General features: G+C 37.8%; 1 protein-coding gene across 4 annotated transcripts in view; it reads left to right on the plus strand.

Annotated features, from left to right (window-relative positions):
• The window catches only part of MARCHF8 (membrane associated ring-CH-type finger 8), a 117,772-nt gene that overhangs the window by 70,687 nt on the left and 25,490 nt on the right, over nt 1–21,595 (plus strand). For 3 of the 4 annotated variants that reach the window (XM_087824262.1, XM_016200870.2, XM_016200874.2), the window contains exon 3: nt 21,048–21,098. The exons of the other annotated variant lie outside the window; for it this stretch is intronic. In XM_087824262.1, coding sequence (XP_087680388.1) covers nt 21,048–21,098 — 51 coding nt within the window. The remainder of the gene's footprint in view (nt 1–21,047; nt 21,099–21,595) is intronic. 4 annotated transcript variants of the gene reach the window in all.

A 21,595-nucleotide genomic window follows, 5' to 3' on the forward strand; every position in this document is an offset into this window, starting at 1 on the left:
TTTCCGCATCTCCGTCCTTCTTACCAGTGTCTATGTGGCTTCTATAAGTCCTTGGTTATAATACTCCTGTTCATTTGTCCTTGCGTTGGTTATTCAGGTTGATTGCTCTATAATTTAGCTGTAACTCTGGTTTGGCGCCAGGGGGAGGTGAGCGTAGCTTCCACCTACTTCGTAGCCATCTTGGAATCCCCTAAGGTCTTCATTTTTTAATTGACATATAATTGACATGCAGTATCCTATTAGTTTCAGTTGTGCATTGTAGTAATACGATATTTATGTACTTTACGACATGATCCCTACAGTAAGTCTGGTTACCATCTGGTAACATACAGTTACTACAATATTATTGACTATATTTATATTCCCTATGCTGTACATCTCCATGACTTATTTATTTTATAACTGCAAGTTTGTACCTCTTATCCCTTTTCCCTATTTTCCCTGTCCCCCAACCCCTCCCCACTTGTAACCACCAGTTTCCTGTATCTGTGAGTCTGTTTCTATTTTATTTTGTGGTTTATTTTGTTGTTGTTTTTTAGATTCCACATATAAGTGAAATTGTGGTATTTGTCTTTCTTAGTCTGACTTATTTCACTTAGTATATTTTCCTCCATGTCTATCCATGTTGTCGCAAATGGTAAGATTTCATTCTTTTCATGGCTGGTAATATTCCATCATATATATATACCATATCTTCTTTATTCATTCATCTATCAATGGGCACTTAGTTTGCTTCCATATCTTGGCTGTTGTAAGTAGTACTGCAATGAACATAGGGGTGCTTTTGTGTTTTTGTTTTCTATGGTAAATACTCAGAAGGGGAATAGTTGAATCATATGATAGTTCTGTTTTTAATTTTTTGAGGAACCCACTATACTGTGTTCCACAGTGGCTGCACCAATTTACAATCCCCTCACAGCGTATGAGGGTTCCCTTTTCTCACATTCTCACCAACACTTATTATTTTTTGTTTTTGCTGATAGCCATTCTAACAGGTGTGAGGTGGTGATATCTCATTGTGGTTTTGATTGTATTTCCCTAATAATGGGTGATGTTGAACATCTTTTTATTTATTTATTAAGATTCTCACCTGAGGAGGTGTGTTTTGTTTTTTTTTTTAAATTGATTTTTAGAGAGAGAGGAAGCGGAGAGAGGGGGGAAAAACATTGATTGGTTGCCTCCCGTACATGCCCCAACCAGAGATGGAACCCATAACCTAGGTATGTGCCCTGACTGGACATCGAGCCTGCAACCGTTTGGTGTACTGGACGACACTCCAACCAGCTGATTCACCCAGCCAGGGCTTGAACAGCTTTTCACGTATTTGTTGGCCATCTGTATGTCTTCCTTGGAGAAACTCTATTCAGATCCTCTTCCCATTTAAATTATTAATTGGGTTGTTTGTTTGTTTATGTTAGATTGTATAGTTCTTCATATACTTTGGATGTTAAGCCCTTATTGGATATGTGATTTGCAAATATCTTCTCCCATTCAGTAGAATGCCTTTTTGTTTTGTTGATGATTTCCTTCACTGTGCAAAAGCTTTTTAGTTTGCTATAATCCTGTACATGTTTTTATTTCATAAATTCCTTTCATAGTTTTCTGTCTTTGCATTGTTTTTTAATTTTTTATTTACCTCTGTGAACACATAAGGCACAGAGACTAAAATCTTTTACTAGGTAAACTTTGATAATACCTTTGAAAAATTTTTTTTATTAAATTCAAGGTAATACTAATAGTTTTTTTTTTTTTTTAATGAAAACCTTTTTCTTTTTTCTTTTTCTTTTCTTTTTTTAAACATATCTTTATTGATTTCAGAGAGAGGAAACGAGAGGGAGAGAGAGAGACAGAAACATCAATGATGAGAGAGTCATCGATCAAGCCCACAACCGGGCATGTGGCCTGACTGGGAATCGAACCCTGATCGCCTGGATCCCAGGTCGACGCTCAACCGCTGAGCCACGCCCGGCCGGGCGATACTAATAGTATTTGAGGAAAATTTGAACTTTGAGCTCCTCACTTTGAAAAGTTATTTATTATCAAAAACAGAAAAATGTGGGAAGACGATTTTAGATTTAATTCAGATTTCTTTCTTTTAGCTTTAGCCTCTTGTTTAACACTTTGATTTTAATTTTTTCCTTGTTCTTAAATCCTGGGAATTTTTCTTTCTTGCTTTCAAAGTTAAGCTATATATTAAAAATGATTTTGCTACATTTTATCCCAGTATTGTATGTGATTTGAGATGGGATTGAGGTGTATTGTTTGGCACAGCTCAGCAGTTCTAATTTCCCCAGTGTACTATGAATTGTCTGTATATGTTAAAAAAATTCTGTTGTACATACTACTTGAAATTCTAGATATGAAAATTTAGTAAGGTCAGCATTTGGTTTGGAGAGGGGAGTCAGGGAGACCACTTAGAAGGCTATTGCAACAGTCCTCTAGGTGATGCCCTGGTTGAAAGAGATGGTGTTGGGGTTGAGAGGAACGAGCAGTTGCAAGATGAACAGGAAGTGGGTTTGATGACAGTGCTGGTGGTGATCAGTTGTGGTGGTTAGAGATAGGTGAGATCTGGCCTATCATTTACTTCACCAGAGGAGGGGCAGCAGGTTAGCAGGAGTGAGTTTGGTGATAGATGTGCAAGTGTGAGGTGCTTGGTGGTTCGTCCAGCTAGAGATGTCTGGAATTCAGTTGTATCTGAATCTCTGGAGAGAAATTTATCTAAGCTAGAGTTAGAAAGATAGAAATTTTGGAGTTGGTAGCATGTAGACAGAAAAGGTGGCCCTAGGAATAGTTAAAATTGTCAAAGAATCACCTGAGAAGGAAACAAGATGTGTGCCAGGACACTGAGGAAGAGGAGCCACCACCTGCAGTCACTGTCTCACAGACACACCTTATCATGGCAGCAGACGCCTGTGCTGACAGATGTTGATGCTTGCAGTGTTTTGGAATAGTTTATATTCCCCTTTCATGCTTCTTTTGCATAGGTGATGGAATGCCACTCCTTCATTCAGTTGTCTTGGTGCTGAGTCTGTGCTATTTTCATGTTTGCTTATGAAAACTCAGTTTGCCTCATTTCAGAAGCCTGTCTTTTTTAAACAGCAGACTGCTATTGGGTTCACAGTATTCAGGTAATATGTAAATAACTAGTTGTGGTTGCAGTTATAAGGAGTCTTAATAATATATTTTGCCTCAGAGCTTAGGTTTTGAATTAGGCTCAGGCTAAGGCATAATGCTTGTGTATTATTAGCTGTGTAATTAGTTTTTATAAGCAGAGTCACACACACAAATTATGAACAGCATGCTTACATGATTCTATTGTAGCTCAACATTCATTGATGTCTGTTCCCCAAGAGCAGAGGTCTTCTTTTCAAATTTGCTGTGTGACCTAGGATTCTGCTTACCAGCATGTTCTTGTGACCACCCAGTGAATGTCAACCATCCTCTTTTCTTGGCCTTAGTGGGCCTCTCAAACCAACCCCTGATAGTTGTCATCCCAAATCTAACTCACAGGCACAGAGGCTAGAATCTTTTACTAAGTGAACTTTGACAATACCTTTAAAAATTATTTTATTAAATCCAAGGAAATATTAATAGTTTTTTAAGGAAAATTTGAACTCTGGACTCCTCACTTTAAAAAATTATTTATTATGAAAAACAGAAAAATGTGGGAGGACTATTTTAGACTTAAGAAGACCAAGAGGCATAACAACCAAATGTAAAGTGTAAGCCTTCATGGAACCTGCTAGGAAAAAGAGCAGCTTTAAACTCTGCTTTTTGGACAACTGGGAAATTTGAATATTGTCTATAAATTAGATGATAATTATAGAATTATGGTTAATTTTTATAGATGTAAAAATGGTACTGTGGTTATATGGAGGAATGTACTTACTAGAAAATGCATTCAGAAATATTTAGGAGTAATATGCAAAATGTCTGCAACTTATTTTCAAGTGGTTCATCCAGAAAAAGAAAAATAACAAGGAAAAAGTGAGTGTGTGTATGTGTATCAGAGAGAGAAAGCAAATGTGGCAAATTTTGTAATGATTGATGCATCTAAGTGAAGGATATAGGGAATCCACTGTACTATTTTTTCAACTCTTCTATAAATTTAAAATTTTTCATAATAAAAAGTTTTGAGAAATAAAAGAACATGCTGTTGTGAAATGTGAGATAAAGCCAAAGTTGAAGTAAACAGTAATAAACAGTAAACCATAATAAACAATTTAAAGGTCAGTGATTGAGTTATCTAATGAGATGCTTTCTAGGTATTCACACATTTTAAAATCTGATTCTAAATTTTTAATATTTTAGGATTATGCAATGTTGCTTGATGTTTATGCTCATTTTTTTACATAAAGAGTCCTGTTTTTAAAAGATGGTTGTTGATTACTGATGATGTTCCTTACCCATCACGTTACTAGAATATCCAAAATGAAAATTGTTACTAGATTAGATTTCTTCTATGTTGTATTTTAGGAAATTTTCTTTCTTTAGGATTTTGCAAGTTGTGTTCTCAAATATTCTTACTGTAGGTGTTCTGAAACTAGTCGCTCACCCTTTCTCATTGACCTTTCTTCTCTGATATATTAGAGAATAATCTTTTTTTTTTCTTTCTTAAATATATCTTTATTGATTTCAGAGAGAGGAAAGGAGGGGAGAGAGAGAGATAGAAACATCAATGATGAGAGAGTCATTGATCGAGCCCACAACCCGGGCATGTGCCCTGACCTGGAATCAAACCCCAATCGCCTGGATCCTGGGTTGATGCTCAACTGCTGAGCCACACCTGGCCGGGCAAGAATAAACTTGGTGTGCAGATTTTCCAAGGGCACAAAGCATGGGTGGACTTAGGGGTCTGTTTTCAGATTCGTTCCCTTCAGCGTATATGAACCTAAAAGTTTTCCTACAAGTTGTCCACCCACATTTCCTCTCACAGTAGCTCTTCTACTCTCAAAAAAAAAGACATACCCCTTAATTTTACTCTGTTTCATTGTATGTACCAGGAATGAAACTATCAGGTCATCAGACAGGACAATTGGAATTATTGTTTTGGGGAAATCTTTTAATAAATAATCACTGTACACTTGCCTAGGCAGGTTTTTTTCCTATCATATACAAACTGCATTTCTGAAGCTTCATAACTAGGGCATGTTGGCCTGTGGCTGCACATTCTAAATTCAGACATACTCTATGTAGATTGATAAAGGTGACTGCCTCTTCCATCCTTCAACTCTTACTCTTTGGTGAAGAGCTTTTGAGGGAGAAGCCTTTGAGAGCAAAGCAAAGTAAGTTTCAAGTGGTAAAAATGGCCTTAAAATGTAACATAATTTTTCAGCTATTCTCAGTGCTTAGGTGCTAGATGGGTTATTGGCCATAGAGTAAAGCACTCTTAAATAGCAATTAGTAAAGGCAGTTGTTTTAAATATGACTTGAATATTTTCCTGGACTGTACAGTTTTTCAAGATATTCCAGGTAAAATATGAGGATAAAAACATTTTGTGATTCCTTTCAGGTAAAATGTGTATCATTCGACAAAATAAGTTAATGCCTCTTTTTATTGACTCATTTCATGAAGTATTTTTTCCAGTTATATTTAATCCTTATAAAGTATTTTGTACTTTTTACCTCCTATTAATAAAAAATGAAACTATATTTTTGCCACTGGACTGATTTGTTTTAGCAGTATAGTGATTGCAGTGGGTTTTGCTAATCTCACCTTGGTATTAGCTTTACATTCTCTTATGTGGTGGAATGGAATTCATAGCCTAGACAAGTGTTTAGAACACAACACAAGCACATGATTGAGTTTCCCCTGAAACCTCGTGACTGGCTGGGGCAAAATTCCTACTTGACACCAATTTTAGACCTTAGTCCCATTCTGAGTCTTAAGTCTGACTCTGCTTTGTCCAGACCACACATATCTTCATTCATACTTTTTATCATGGTGGACACTACTTTAGCATTGATTTTTCTAGCATTGAGGGAACTTAATATGATTGTAATTTAGATTAATCTATTTCAAGTATTCAAGGATTGCTTAAATGTTTAAGAGTGCTGTTTTTCCTATATTTAAGTAGGTCCACCTTAGACATTTATAAATTCTTTTTTTTTTTTTTTTTTAATATATCTTTATTGATTTCAGAGAGAGGAAAGGAGAGGGGAGAGAGAGATAGAAACATCAATGATGAGAGGGTCATTGATTGGCTGCCTAGCCCACAACTCGGGCATGTGCCCTGACCGGGACTCAAACCCCGATCGCCTGGATCCTAGGTCGATGCTCAACCGCTGAACCACGCCCAGCCAGGCTATAAATTGTGTTTCTAACTTCTATGTCCATTAGGGAATCCATTCTTTCTCAGGTGGTTAGTAGTGGATGGATATGTGTGTGTATGCGTGTGTGTGAGAGAGAGAGAGAAAAAGAGAGAGAGAAAAGCTAACATCTTTGTCTCTGATGTGACATTTATTTAGTTCTACCATGTAGTTGTTACATGTTATCTTTTTCCTTGTTTATATCCCATAATAGAGTGTGAATTCCTGACTAGTAGGGATGCCATTTTATTTGTCAGAAGTCCCTTGTATATAGGATGGTGCTATCCATGTTTAAATAAAGACATACTCAGTCTTTTGTAAATGGTATTTTTAATTCTTACTCAGATATTTATGTTTTCATTTTAAGAGCAGGTCACAAACATATAAGGTGGCAGTTGGAAAAATCTTGCAAAGATATTCTCATGCAAACTCCCTAACCGCATTTCTGTTAGAGCTTTTGTAACTGTGGTATCCTCCTCAATGCTTCTGTTATAAAACTTGCAAGATCCCCAGGTCCTCTGACAAGTACAGTGGTTTGAAAGCTAAATTGTTTTAATTAGTGTGTGATACATCATTAGAAAGATTCTGGTCTAGAGTAATTATATGAGACTGGTAGCTTTGGAAATGCTCTTAAATGTGGTATATACATGAGAATAGGGCTGTAGGTAGAAAACTATACTGGTGTTTGAGGATGCGGTTTGCCACTAAGCTGGAATCAGCAGCCAAGCCAGGATTGCCATTACAAAGATAATGTGAAAAGGTTTGACGGGTTCCCCCACAGAGTGCTTCCTTGGATAACCTCTTAATAGCTGAGGAAGTCCTGTTCTCCTTAAAGGCCTAAGCAAGCATATAGTTAAGGTCAGAGCAAACCAGATGTCTTGTCCAGAGTATTGGCAAAATTTGGGAAGCAAAGGTTCATCAGGTCAGGGTCTTTAGAGCAGTGGCATTGGCAGAGGAAATCCGTGAATGGGTGTTGACTGCAGGCACTCTGCATCTCCCTCCCTTGGGTTCTGTTTTTCTGCACTTGATGTGGCACTGTGACCATAGAATTAAAAGTACTGTGGGGTTGTTCAGCTTGGATGCAGAGTATTTATGAAGGTTGGAAGGACTTGCCCGACAACCATTGCCTTACCTTATTTCAGAATTCATAAGAAAGCCTGACCCTACATAATCAGGCCTTTCACCTCAGACACCCAGAAGGAATCAGAGTTCTTTATAAGACACTTGGAATATGGTGTGAGTCCATCACCTGTTATCAGCTGTCAAGGAGGCTACTCTTTGGAGAAACAGCTTTACCCCAGTACATATGTAGGTTTTAAGGTCTTCAAAAATGGTTCTTTATGTGAGAATTTTAAACTCAGAGCATAGAGATACTTGGTAAGAGGATGTGAGTCAAGGAATACATTACAGTAGTTCAGAGACAATAAGAAAAAACAGAGTATTTCAGTTATAATTTACAATACAGTGTCCTCATCATTAAGCTACAAATGATTGTACATAAAAAACAATAGATTGATGACTGATGATTGTCTTACAATTAGAGTGTTAGCTTTTCATTTAGAATTAATGTATTACCCAGCAATCCCTTATGCTTCTCTGATGGTTTCTTATGGAAAAAATGTTGAAAACCCTTGTCCGTGTTATATATTTAAGATGTGTTCACCCCAACTACAGTCTGCTAAGGACATGGAGAATACAGAAAAATGTGAATGACACTCTGTTCCAAAATCTTCCCTTGTATAGCTTTAGTTTCCCAGAGTAGTTGTAAGTGATTCTTACAGAAGAGATTCTCGTTTTACACATATTCTTATCATCATTCTCAGAGTGGGGAGCAGAAGGAGGCCCAAAACACAGGGTAGAATGGTGCATGTGTTAGTCCCTAAAAAAGTCTTAATAACCTGGTTAAATGCTAATGGATTCACAATTCTGCTGCTAACTGATGCTCAAGGGAAAACTGGTGTCTATGGTGTACCTTGTTCATGCCATTGCCTTACTGCTGCTGCCATTGTGCCAAACTGCTTTTGCTCCTTTTATTTATTTATTTTTATTTATTTATTTATTTTTTATTATTATTTTTTAATATATCTTTATTGATTTCAGAGAGAGGAAAGGAGAGGGAGAGAGATAGAAATATCAATGATGAGAGAGTCATTGATCGGCTGCAGCCCGCAACCTGGGCATGTGCCCTGACCGGGAATTGAACCCTGATCGCCTGGATCCTAGGTCGATGCTTAACCGCTGAGCCATGCCCGGCCGGGCACTCCTTTTAATTTGCTCTTAAGATCCAGTATTCCCATTGATATCTCAGGCCAAAGAATCAACCTGTTGGTAATAAGGATACATTTTTCAGTAAAATGAATAGAATTGGCTGCCTCAGAAGGTAGCTGGAGAGCTCTCTGTTACTGGGAGTGTTGAGGAGAAACAACTGGAGCTGTGATATTATACAGAGAATAAGGCTTTGGATTGGGTTCGACTAGTGATCTTTATGTCTCTGCTAATTTTGGGAATCATTGATATTTTTGAGCATCCAGGCATACTTGATTCTTAATAATAGTTTGAAATTCTATATTAATTTCAGAAATACACATGCTAACATAAGAGGGCTTAATGTTATAAATAGACAGTCCAGTGCCATCTGTAAGGATGCTTTCAGCCACAAGTAACAGAACTATGAACCCAGTGTGCCTTAAACAGTGAAAAGCTTTACTAGCTCATATAAAAGGCAGTCCACATACAAGTGAGAGATGCACCCTGGCTAATGTGGTTCAGTTGGTTGAGAGTCATCCTATGCACTGAAAGGTTACTGGTTGATTCCTGGTCAGGGCACATATGCAGGTTGAGATATATATATATATGTATATAGTATATATACATGTATGTGTGTGTATTTTTTTTTTTTTTTTTTAAGTGAGAGATGGGTTTTATATCAGAGACATACTCAAGGACCCAGGTTCTTTCTGTTTATCTGCTCTACCATTCCTGAGGCTTGCTTTATCTCAAGGCTTATTTTACCTAATAGGTAGGTAAAAATCTATAGGTCAATCGTCAGTGGCATTCAGGGCTGTACATGGCCTTGTGCATGGAGGAAGAGAAGCTTGTCTCTCTTGCTCAGGGTGAGAGGGTATGTCCCAAATGCCTGCAGGACATCTCACCTCATGGGCCAGTCTACCTACTCCCGTGTCAGGGTGAGGCCAGCACCCTGACACACAAGGTGACTCTGGGGAGAGGGAAATCCTGAGGAGAGCCTGTTCTGTTGAGGAAGAGGAAGGATAACCAGCACCCACTGTAGTCGTTTGGTCTAATACTAGTGTTTTGACGTGTATTTTGCCAAAAAGTCACTTTTTTATGTGGCCACATCAGGGTTCTTTTGTTGTTGTTTTTTAAGTAGTATGGTTTCTGTTTTAAGATGGCAGAATGAAGCCAGATTTCAAAATGTCCATCCTTTTAGATTTAATGATATGAACAGCTAATGAATAAAAACAGGCAGGAAACAGTTGATAATCAGGTAAAAATGAAAATTTCCAAGAATTTGGAGGGTTTGGCTCAGTCATTTTCAACCTCACACCATGCAGAGGCTGTATGAGACAAAATAAAAACCCCTGTTGGCTGTGGCAGGAGTATGAATGGGTGTAGGCAGTCCTGCAGGAGTATTGGGGACTCCAGGCAACTGGAAGCCCTTCCCCGAATGCTCATGTGACAGAAAAGCACACTGGACATCACTATTTTGGCATATCCAGGCTGGTAAAAAAGTAGATAAGAAAGGTAGACTAGTAATAAACCCTAGAGCTGATGATCTCACCAGTAAACAGGGAGTTAGCAGAATACCTGACAGAGGGAACACTGACAAATCAAGTCTCTAGGCACCAGAAAATGTTGCCGGACAGGGGACCTAGCCCTGAGCAGCTCTGCATAGGGGCCGGCCTGTAGTGTGTGGGTTTTTGTCTTCGTGCAGGAAAGGTTTCACATGAGTCCAGGTGATTTTTGAGAGTAAGTTTATTAAGGCTCGGACAGTGAAACAAGGAAGGGCCTAGGATAGAAGCAGCAACAGGAGAGCCCCGGTGGGGCTGCTTTAGCTAGAAACCTTAGAGAACAGACATGAGTCTAGGCGGGGCTGCTTTAACTCACTGGAAAGTCAGAAAAAAAGGGGCCTTGGTGACAGGTTCAGGGGGTAAGCCCAGACAATCTGCTGCTGCCCATTCCTCCCATTTGTAAGGCTACTCTTAGGGACCCTTAGAGTTTAGGAGATGCATGCCTGTGGGGAAAGAAGTAGGGGAAGGGGAAGGGGGTGGTGCGGGCATGCTCCCCCAAGGAAGAGGGAGAACGTGTGCTGGGTCCTGTGTCTTGAAGCTTTTTCTCTCTCTTGCAGGTGGTAATTTTAGGGGACGTCTCTGAGAGGGTTTCAGCAGAATATTCATCAGCTTTTCAGGTGTGCTCATTCAGGGTCACGGTCTCCACTGATTGGTCAGTGCCAGTGCAGGGAGTCCTTAGTCATTGCAGCTGGTCCTGACATCACCCACCTGGTTTTGCTGCTTTTCTGGGCCTCGAACAGTAAGTGGAAGAAGGAGCACATAGTGAGTTGCAGGTGACAGGGCTCCCTAATCACTTACTCATGGGTTGGATGGAGGTAGAGAGTGAACAGTCAGGAACTGGAGGAGAAATTGACTGCAAAGGAGGAAGAGAACAACCTGGGTTGACTCTTTCTGATGGGAATAAAACCTGAGGGAATTAAAGAAGTTGGGGAGGAAAAGACTGTATCCCAGAAGAGAGCTAGGCTGCTTGTAGCCCTAGGCCCTGCTGAACTGACTCCCTTTTCCCCTTTTCCCAGTCCGCGGACCGCCCTCTCTTCAACACACCTGTGCAAAGCTGCTAGAGGGCAGCACCAGCTTAGAATGTAGCCGGAAGTGGAAGGGTTCCCCTAGACTGCAGGTAACATAGAGATGCTCCACAGACCATCCCCTAAGGCTGAGCCGATGAGATGACATGGCGAGGCTCCTGCACTCATGGCAGGATGGAGAGGCACAGTGCATGCTGACGAAGAATGCAGAGTCTTTTCTGGAAGACAGAATAACTGCCCTTCAAAAAAAGAAGAGAATCCCAAGCAGTGAGCCATTAACTCAAGTTTCATAAAACTCAGGCTCAGAAATGATATAATAAAAATAGCAGAATGAGGTGAAAAGGGAAAAATACAGGGCCAAGGAAACATATAAAGAACTGATTTGCAGAACAAATAAATTAGAAGTGGCTAGGAACAGAATAACAATAGCTGAAAATTAATTCCTGACAGCAGGAGCTCGAGATCCTGAAGTAAGTGCAGAAGAAAAAAGCAGAGATTGAAGCAGCTCTTAGAAACGGGTGTGGGCCTGGGCTCCCTGAGGCAGAGCCCCGCAACAGCATTCGCCTTTCCTCCTCTGTTCACCTTCCTCTTGGAGTTTTGTTTTTGATTGTAGAGAATTGACTGCTTTAGACATCACTCATTTGGAAATGTGTGAGCACTGACAAATCGGTGAAAAGGAACGTTCATGTTTTTCCTAGAAGAATACCAATGAGATAAAGATTTTATGGCCTGAGAGACCGGGAAAATTCCCCTTTGAAGCAACTTGTTTCCTGGCATTGACACCAAAAGTTCCCCTCCCCCCTGACACGATGATTTTCTGTGCTTTACAGGAAATTATTTCCTGTGCTTTTGCTAAATGTAAATTCTGACCTGCTGATCTCAGGGCAAGCACTTTGCTGCTTTTCCTACAACCAGACCTAGTGCATGGGACATGTTTTATGGAGGAAAAAATACTTTGTTGTTGTTCTGTTAGACATCTGTGGTTAATAATTTTCCTTTTCTACGTTTTATTAACTTTCTCAAGCCTGGGCTATAGGTTAGCATGAAAGAAGAGCAAATGGATCCACTGACATTTACTGTACTGAAACTGAACTTCCATTCCTTGTATGCCAGCAAATATGGTTTAGAATCTTTACATTGCAAATTGCTGTGGAGAGTTCACATAGAGCAGAAATTGGTTGGTGCAATGGACTTGCCATGAATTACTCATTCATTGCATAGTTCCTTGGAAATCAGCTGGAGGAAATCGACCAGTTTGATCACAGGCGTGCTACGCTAAGGGCTCCAGCATGCCCTTGTGGGTGCAAGCCCAGTGTGAAGGTGTGCTTCTGCTGGCTGCTGTATAGTGGCAGCTGCTGTACAGGTGGAGCCCAGGAGTATGCTGTGCTGCTGGGGAGAGCTGCACATCAGCATCTTGATGGAAAATGAAGCCTCCGGTAGGAGAGGTGACGGGTCAGCAGTGGCCAGATCTCTCATTGGTTTTAGGGATGTCATTAGGCATATGGAACAAATAGTATATAGAGAGAAACAGAGTTGTTAAAGGTTGCGTTACTATTAAGGTTCCCAGCCAGAGAAGCTGAGCAGTTTAAGTTATTGGATATATTAAGAGTTTTTCAATGGCAGAAATTAAAATCTGTTCATAATAAAGATTGTTTAAGGTTTTAAAAATATTAGCAATGAATGCAAATACCTTTGTTTTTCAGCATAACTTTATTTTATATTGGAAAAAATGAAAATAAAAATTACTTAATGGAAAATGTATTTTAAAAAGATTATATTCATCAATACATTACTAGGAAGATTATTCTGATCATACCATGTTACATGTAACATTTTAAAAAGCATTTAATTTACTAGTTAGAAGAATTTTTGGAGCTATGAACCCATTTATTCATAACTTCAGGGGTAAATTTGAAATCACGGTATATGTAGTGCTGAGTGGAACTAAACAGGGCAGCATACTCCACATTGAATCATTACATTTGAGAACTCAGAGGAACCAAAGAGATCCTATCTGTTAACTTCTCTTCTCCCCCTTCCATACAAGCCTACTTTATAATGGACAAAATAAAATCTAGAAATTATAGATGATTGGCAAATGGTTAGTTATTATGGTCTTGTTAACTGCAAATGGCATCAGATGTTAGACCTCAATCCTTGAGTTTGACTTAAGAAAATAATTCAGAGCCAAGGAACTCAAATACAGGCAAAAGTTTATGTAGATGGTCACAGAGGTAGAAGTAAGCCTTGGAAGAAGTGAGCCAGCTAGGCTACGTGGACTCAGGAAGCAAGTTACAGAGGCAAAAAACCAAAAATGGCCCTTGGAGCTTAGGAGAAAGAAAGCAAAGGGATGCACCTTGATGGACGAAAGGAAGTTTTCTTCTACTGTTAGTTTGTTGAGTGTTTTTTTTGGAAAGGTGTTAGATTTTTGTTAAATGTTTATTCTGTGTCTTTTTTTAATTCCACTGATCTTGTGTATTACATTGAATTTCAACTGTTAGTCCAAACTTACATTTCTGGTATAATTTATACCAGGAACACAATCAGTCATAGTCTATATCCTTTATATCTGTTGCTGGATTTGGTTTGCCAGTATTTTGTTGAAAAAATTTGAGTCTGTATTATAAGGAATATTGGTGAGTAGTTTTCTAGTCTTGTGATATCTTCATCTGGTTTTTGTTTGTTTATGTTTTATTTTTTGGTTTTTTAGTGTGGTTTTTTTTTTTAGCATAATACTGGCTTCCTAGAATGAGTTAGAAAATGTTCCTTCCCTCCTCTTATGTTTTGTGGAAGAGCTTCTGAAGACTTGGCATATTTTCTTCTTTACGTGTTTGGTAGAATTAACCAGTGATGCTCTCTGGGCCTGGTCTTTTCTTTGTGGGAATTTTCTAATTTCTATTTCAATCTGGTTTACTCAGATTTTCTATTTCTTCTTGAGTCACTTTTGGTAGTTTGTGTCTCTGTAGGAATTTTCCTCTTTTATTTCAGTTGTCTAATTTCTTGGTATAAAATTGTTTATAGTATTCCCTTATAATCTTTTTCATTTCTGTTAGGGTTGGTAATATTCACTCTTTTATTCCTAATTTTAACAATTTGAGTTAAAATGCCTATATTTGCTGATGGTAGATAAAGGTTTCTTGATTTTTTAAATCTTGTCAAAGAACCAACTTTTGCTTTTGTTGACTTTTTTCTGTGAGTTTTGTAAGTCTTATTTTGTTAACATTCCTGTAATATTTCCCTCTGTTTGCTTTAGGTATAGTTTGTTCTTTTTTTTTCTTACCAATATCCTGTGGAAGTAATTTATTTGAGAATATTCTTCTTTATTTTTGTCAGTATTTACAACTCTGAATATCTCTGTAAACACTGTTTTAATTGCATTGCATATATTTGCTATTTTGTCTTCATTTTTATTAAGCTCATACATTTTGTTTTCTTGTGTTTTTTTGTTTCTTTGATTTTCTGTTATTGGTATCTAATTTAACACTGTTATTGCCAGAAATCATACTTGTGTGATTTATTCAGGCTTGTTTTATGGTCTACCAGATAGTCTCGTGGAGAACGTTACATGTGCACTTGAGAAGAACATGCATTCTGTTGTTGTTGGGTTTAGTGTTCTTTAGATATCTGTTAGATTGAGTTGGTCTTTTGTTGGTCTTCTACCTACTTGTTCTGCCCATCGTTGAATACAGGGTATTGATGTGCCCAGGATTATTGAATTGTCTGGGGTTTACTCGGTACTGTCAGTTTTTGCTTCATGTAATTGTTGACTCTCTTATGAGGTGCATATATGTTTATAATTGTTATATCTTCATGATGGATTGACCTTCTTATAATAAATGCCCCCTTTTATCTCTAGGAAAGTGTTCTTGTCTGATTTGCCAGATATTGGTATAATCATTCCAACTTTCTTATGGTTGCTGTCTTTGCAATTTATCTTTTTCCTTCTTTTAACTTTAATTCTATTTGTAATTTTGAATTTAAAGTGTATCTCCTTTAGACAGTGTACACTGTAACAACTCTTCCTTTTGATTAATGCTATTAAAATAGTCTGATTTGTCTGACATTTCACTTTTTTTTTTTTTTGGTATATTTTATGCATTTTTCTCTGTTTCTCCTGTACTGTTTCCGTTTGCATTAAGTGAATTTCTTTAACATATTTTCTTAGTGTTTGCTCCAGGGTTTACATTATACATTTTTTTCTTAATAAAATCTACTTCAGATTCATATCAATTTAATTCCAGTGAGGTCAAATGATTCTTCCTGTGTACCTCTATTTCTCCTTCCCCCTTTTTTGCTAATACTCTTATACATATTACATCTATATATGTTACAAACCCAATAATATATTGTTGCAGGTAATACTTTATATAACTTTATCTTTTAAAGAGGTAAAAGAAAGGAGAACATGTATATATTTATATAGTTTATTTAAAAAAATTATTTACCATTTCTTGTTCTCTTCATTTATTTCCATGGATTTGAGTTTCCATATGGTGTCACTTCCTTATGCCAATACAACTTTGTTCCCACCCACCTCTTTGGTTTGTTATTGTCAAATATATTAATTTCTCTGTTATAGGTCCAACAATAAAATTACATACGATTTTGTGTAATTTGTTTTAAAATCATTTAAAAAGAGAAATGAGAAGAAATATGTATACTGTCTTCTATAATTATATAATAGGTTTTACTGTCATTCTTTGTTTCTTTCATGTGGTTTCTAATTTTTATTTGGCGTTAATTGATTTCAGCTTGAAGAACTTCCCTTTAATGTTTTTAAGGTGTATATTCTTGCAGTGAATTCTCTGAGTTTTTGATTTCCTGGAGATATCTTCATTTCACCTTCATTCATGAAGATACAGGTTTACTAGAATGATATTATTATTGGTTTACATTCTTTTTCTTCCAGTTCTTTAAATATGTTCTTCTGTAGTCTTCTGACCTCCAGGGTTTCTGATGAGAAGTCATCTAATAATCTTTTGGGGCTTCCTTTGTACATGACAACTTATCTTGCTGCTGTCAAAATTTTCTCTTTGTCTTTTAACATGTTATTTTCATGTGTCTAGATGTAGATCCCTTGCTTTTATCCTACTACAATTTAATTTAGCTTGTTGGATGTATAGATTAATGTCTCCATCAAATTTGGGGAATGCTCAGCTATTATTTCTTTGAATATTTTTTTCTCCTTTCTCTCCTTTTCCCATGATACTTCCATTATGGATATGTTGATGCACTTGATCATGTACATTTCTCTAAGACTCTGTTTATTTTCTTTATTCTTTTTTGTCTGTTCTTCAGATTGCCAGATCTCTTAGGATTTATCTTTAAGTTTACTGTCTTTTTCTCAAAAGAAAATCTGCTATAAGTGCCTATAGTGAATTTTTCATTTTAGTTATTTTACTTTTAAATTCCATATTTTCCATGTTGTGCATTTTGTACAATTTTGACTATTGTCTATTAGGTAATATATCTGTTGTTCTTTATTGCTCTTGTTTATTGCAGCCATTTTCAACCATTGTGTTTCGGCAGGCACACTGGTGTACCACAAGAATTTTTAAAGCATGCAGTACCTGACTATTTAGTCAGGGGCACTGACCGCTTTTCCCTTAGATAGTCATATTTAAAAATGACAACAGCCAACACAGCAATAGCTGTTGGGTGTGAGTGCATCAAAATTACACCTTTTTTTTTGTCAGATTGCAGAATTTTAGTAATTAGTTTATGTGTGCCATGAGATGAAAAAGATTGAAAATCACTGATCTATTGGGTTAAGATATTGTTATCATATCTTACTTTGCCTCTTTAAGTATGGCTTCCGTTAGTTCTATGAATGTATTTATAAGATCTCAAAGTAAAAGATGGGCCAATTGATGTTAATAGAGTATTAAAAGTTCATTAATATTGTTTCGGAGTCCACATCACAGCTAATTACTTGTTGGTTTTTGTGTAATACAAAGAGTGATATCCAGCCCTGGCCAGGTGGTTCAGTTGGTTGGAACATTGCCCCATACGCCAAAAAGATTGCCTGTTCGGTCCATGGACAGGGCACATACAGGTGGCAACCAGTTGATATTTCTGTCTCATATTTATGTTTCTCTTTCTCTTTCTTCCCCCTTCCCTTCTCTCTAAAATCAATAAAAAACATCTTCGGTGAGGATTAAAGAAAAGAATAATTTCCACAGTTGTCTTAAATGCTTATTAAAGTACATTTCTTTTCTAACTACATAACTGTGAACCATAGTTCTCCCTTATTTGTGAGGGATATGTTCCAAGTCCCCTCGTGGAGGCCTGAAACTGTGGATAGTATCAAACTGTATTTATACTATGTTTTTTCCTATTTATACGTACCTATGTAAAGTCTAATTTATAAATTTGGCACAGTAAGTGATCAGTAACAATAACTAGCACTAGAACACTTGTAACAGTATACTGCAATTAAAGTTATGTGAATATGGTCTCTCTCTGTCTCAAAATATCTGGTGCGCACTTCTCCTCCTGGTCCCAAGGTGACTGCTGTACCTGGGATGACATCTATATTCTAGGATGAATGAGGGAAGGAGGAATACTGGAGAAAGGAGCAACAACTGTATCAGGAAAGCAAAAATTTTCCCAGAAAACCTTGAGGTTAATTTTTTTACGGAGAACTTTCTTAGATATTTACTCTTAACTGCAAAATAGTGTGAGAAAGTGACAACTTTTAGTTGGGTCCATGGCTGCCCAGAACATGGAGTTCTGTTGGTGGGAATGGATATTAGGTAGTTAGCAATGTCGTAACACATAGGGTTGTTTTTTTTTTGTTAATGACTGGTCCTGGTCAGAATTTCAGGGAAACTCCTATGTAAAGTTCTATTTTTTGACACCCTTATGCAGAATCCCAAAAACTTGCTTAGACATCTCACCTCATTGTCTTCTTGTTAACTCTTGGCTCCACTTTCCAGGGCTTGTTTGAGCTCTGTGTCTCAGTTCTACCCCCAAAGTACATTCTTTTGGAGCCACACATGGACTTGTAAAACATTGACAGGACTGGTCAGATTGTGAAATGTCCTTTATTCTTCAACAGAGCTGATTTTTATCTTTGTGATTTGGTAACTTCTTACCTTAACAAAACTTTTCTCACACCCTCAGACTTACTTAGTCTTTCCCAATGTATATATCAACTTGTTTCCTGATTGATTTATTTGTATTAACTCACTTGTGAGCTCACTATCATCTTTTACACAGAAATTTAGTTTATAGTAGTCATGATTTATGATTTACTTTTTAAAAAATGAGTCATATTCAGTTATACCTCAGTTTTAAAAAAATGAGTCATAGCCTTGATGGAATTCTTTTGGCCCAGGATTTGGCATGACAGTTGCATGTGAAAGTGTGGTCTGTGCACCGGCAGCATGGAGTCACCTTGGGAGTTTATTGGAGATGCAGAATCTCAATGCACTTCAGACCTAACAAATCACAGTCTGCATTTTAGCAAGGTCCCTAATTGGTTCACGTGCACAGTGTTTCAGAAGCACTGGTCTAAGGGAGAAAATAAATGAGAAGAGGGCATGGAGCTGTGTTCTAAGGAACGCTCATGTTCATTGTAGAAAAAAGACTCCCCAAAGAGACATGGAGATGAGAGCAGGCCAGGAACGTGTGTGGTCTCATAGTGTGGTGTCACCTGGTGCTGTCTCTGAGGAGGGAGGGTAACAGTTTTTATTTCCAGCAACGAGGTGTTCATTTCTTCCTGGGTTACAAAATGGTGGGACCCATTAAGCAGTTACTGAACGTATTAAGGATTATATGCAAATAACTTGCCAAGGTTTTTATTACTTGGTTATTGAAGCTGAGTTTCAGCTTGAACTGGAATGGAACTCTTTTTCTCTTTGGAATGATTCTAGTTCTTGATATTGCTGTTTGGTAAATTTCCTTTTCATTCAGAAACATGCCTATTTGACCATAGGAGAGAATGGTGTCACCCATTCTATCCTGATATAATTTATATAGGTGCTTTTTTATGACATTCTTCAGCTTTTCCCTGGTTGACATTCCTCATCCAAACACTGTTTCAGAGCAGTTCTGTGGTAATGCTGTCATTGGAACAGGCCGAGAAGTCAGATTTATTTTGTCCATATTCTGTCACTGGTGCAGTTGTTTACATTTAGTAGTCAACACAGTAAGTAAGTATGGAATGAATGAGTAACCGAGTTGAAGGAATCCTGAGATTTGCTTGCTGAAAAATAGGTCTATTATGGTCCTGAACTTATTAGATTTTTCAGTAAGTCCAAATAAATGTCTCAGTATTTAAGGGGGAAAAAAGTCTGTTGGAACTGAATTGTTAATTTCCTACCAAGTAATGGAGAAGCAATCCTAAATATCAATAGGTTTAAGGCTTTAAAACATCTGTATCTTTTGGGGCTAGTTGTTTGTTTATGAGGGATATCGAATGTTCAAAAGGCAGTGTAAAAAAGTCACAACAGTCTAATTTGGTGGGTCCAGGGGAAGGGAAAGGTAGAACTTTATTGATTGCTAGATCTGTTCAAGGAGAGCCATAGTGGAATGGAATCACCTCTCCCTCAAAGAAGTTTTTAATGATCTCTGCTAGCTCGTTTGTATGTCTGACTGACCAAAGAGTTTTATCTGCTAATTACATCTCAGTCTTCTCTGGTCTTCCTCATGGTAATTGCATACCATGTTACCCATATAGAGAATAGGCGATCTTAAAAATAAAGAAAGATCATCTCTTCCATTTGTAATAGTTTTTCCCCCTCCTTATTTGGGTTTAGAACAAGGATGAGTAGATTCAGGGAAAGTTACTTCCTTACTTTTCAAAGTCAGATTTACACTTGGAATACTCATTTTTAAAGAAAGTTATAGTGTGGAAGTTTATTTTATTCATTTGCTAGGGCTGCCATAACAAAATACCACACACAGGTGGCTTAAACAACAGGAATTTTCTCACAGTCTGGAGGCTAAACATCTGAGATCAAAGTGTCAGCAGGTTTGGTTCCTCCCGAGGCCTCTTTTCTTGGCTTGAAAATGGCTGACTTCTCCATGTCCTTCCATGATATTATCTCTGTGTGTATCTATGTCCTAATTACCTCTTTTTATAAGGACACCATTCATATTGGATCAGGGCCCACCCTAATAACCTGACCGTATTTTAATGTAATTACTTCTTTAAAAGCCCCATTTCCAAATATAGTCACATTCTGAGCTCTAGGGATGAGGACTTCAACATATGAATTTGGGGAGGTCACAATTCAGTCCATAGCAATTATGTCTTAGAAGGTCAACTTAAAAGCAGAAAGACCAGTGAGGAAGTTATTCAAGAATTCCAAGTGAGAAATGAAGAGAACCTAAACTAAGGCTTTGACAGTAGAAAGGGAGATGAGATTTGAGATTGAGACACATTAAGGAGGAAGAATTTGATGTAGGACTTGAGACTGAAGGCAGAGGGGTGTGAGAGGGAAGCAGCTAGCCTGACTCAGATTTCTCTAGTTCAGGAGGAGTAGCAGGCTTGAGGGACCAGATGTGAGCTGTGCGATGTCCCTGTTGAGTACCCAACACTTTCAGCTGTCCTGCTTTCTTTTCCACATTTTACAGGGGTCGTCATATGACTAACCACACCACATAAAACTGAACATGCAGTTTCTTGCCTATAAATCTCCACTTGAATGTGTCATAAGAATTTAGTGCCCTCTTATTTTTAGTTAATTCCAAATTTTTTGTGTTTTTTTCTTGTTAACTTAAGTTACTTTAGGGCAGGGACTATTGTTTTATTGATCTTCGCTGGATTCTCCAGCATGTTAGCTGACCCGTACACAGTAGTTTGTGGCCAGCAAATTCAAGTTGAGGGAATGATTTGTTAGTACCATGGTTGACTTGCTCTTTGCACATTTTAATCACCTGTTTGGTTTTCTTGCAGAATGAGAAGACTTTGGGACATTCCATGAGTCATTCAAGTAGCATTTCTAAGGTAGAGTGCCACTGACATATGTTATTTTCATAGCCCGCAGTTTTTATAATCTTTTTTAAAAAATTTATCTTTATTGTTGAAAATATTACAGATATCCCCCTCTTTTTCCCCCTGTTGATCCCCTCCACCCTGCATCTGAACTCCCACCCAGGCCTTCATCACACTATTGTCTGTGTCCATGGGTTGTGCATGTATGCGTAGAAGTTCTTTGATTAATCTCTCCCCACCCACACCCCCTCTCCCACCTGCCCACTGAGCTTCATCAGTCTGTTCTGTGCTTCTGTGTCTCTAGATCTATTTTGTTCCACAGTCTGTTTTGTTTATTAGATTCCACAAATGAGTGAGATCATGTTAAAACTGAATCAGGAAGAATCAGAAAACCTGAATAGGCCAGTAACAACTGATGAAATTGAAGCAGAAATAAAAAGACACCCAGGAAAAAAAAAGCTCTGGCCTAGTCGGCTTCACAGGGGAGCTTTCTAATTCTTTAAGGTGTA

The sequence above is a fragment of the Miniopterus natalensis genome, chromosome 14 (assembly GCF_054644295.1).
Source record: "Miniopterus natalensis isolate mMinNat1 chromosome 14, mMinNat1.hap1, whole genome shotgun sequence".
Taxonomy (NCBI): Eukaryota; Metazoa; Chordata; class Mammalia; order Chiroptera; family Miniopteridae; genus Miniopterus; species Miniopterus natalensis.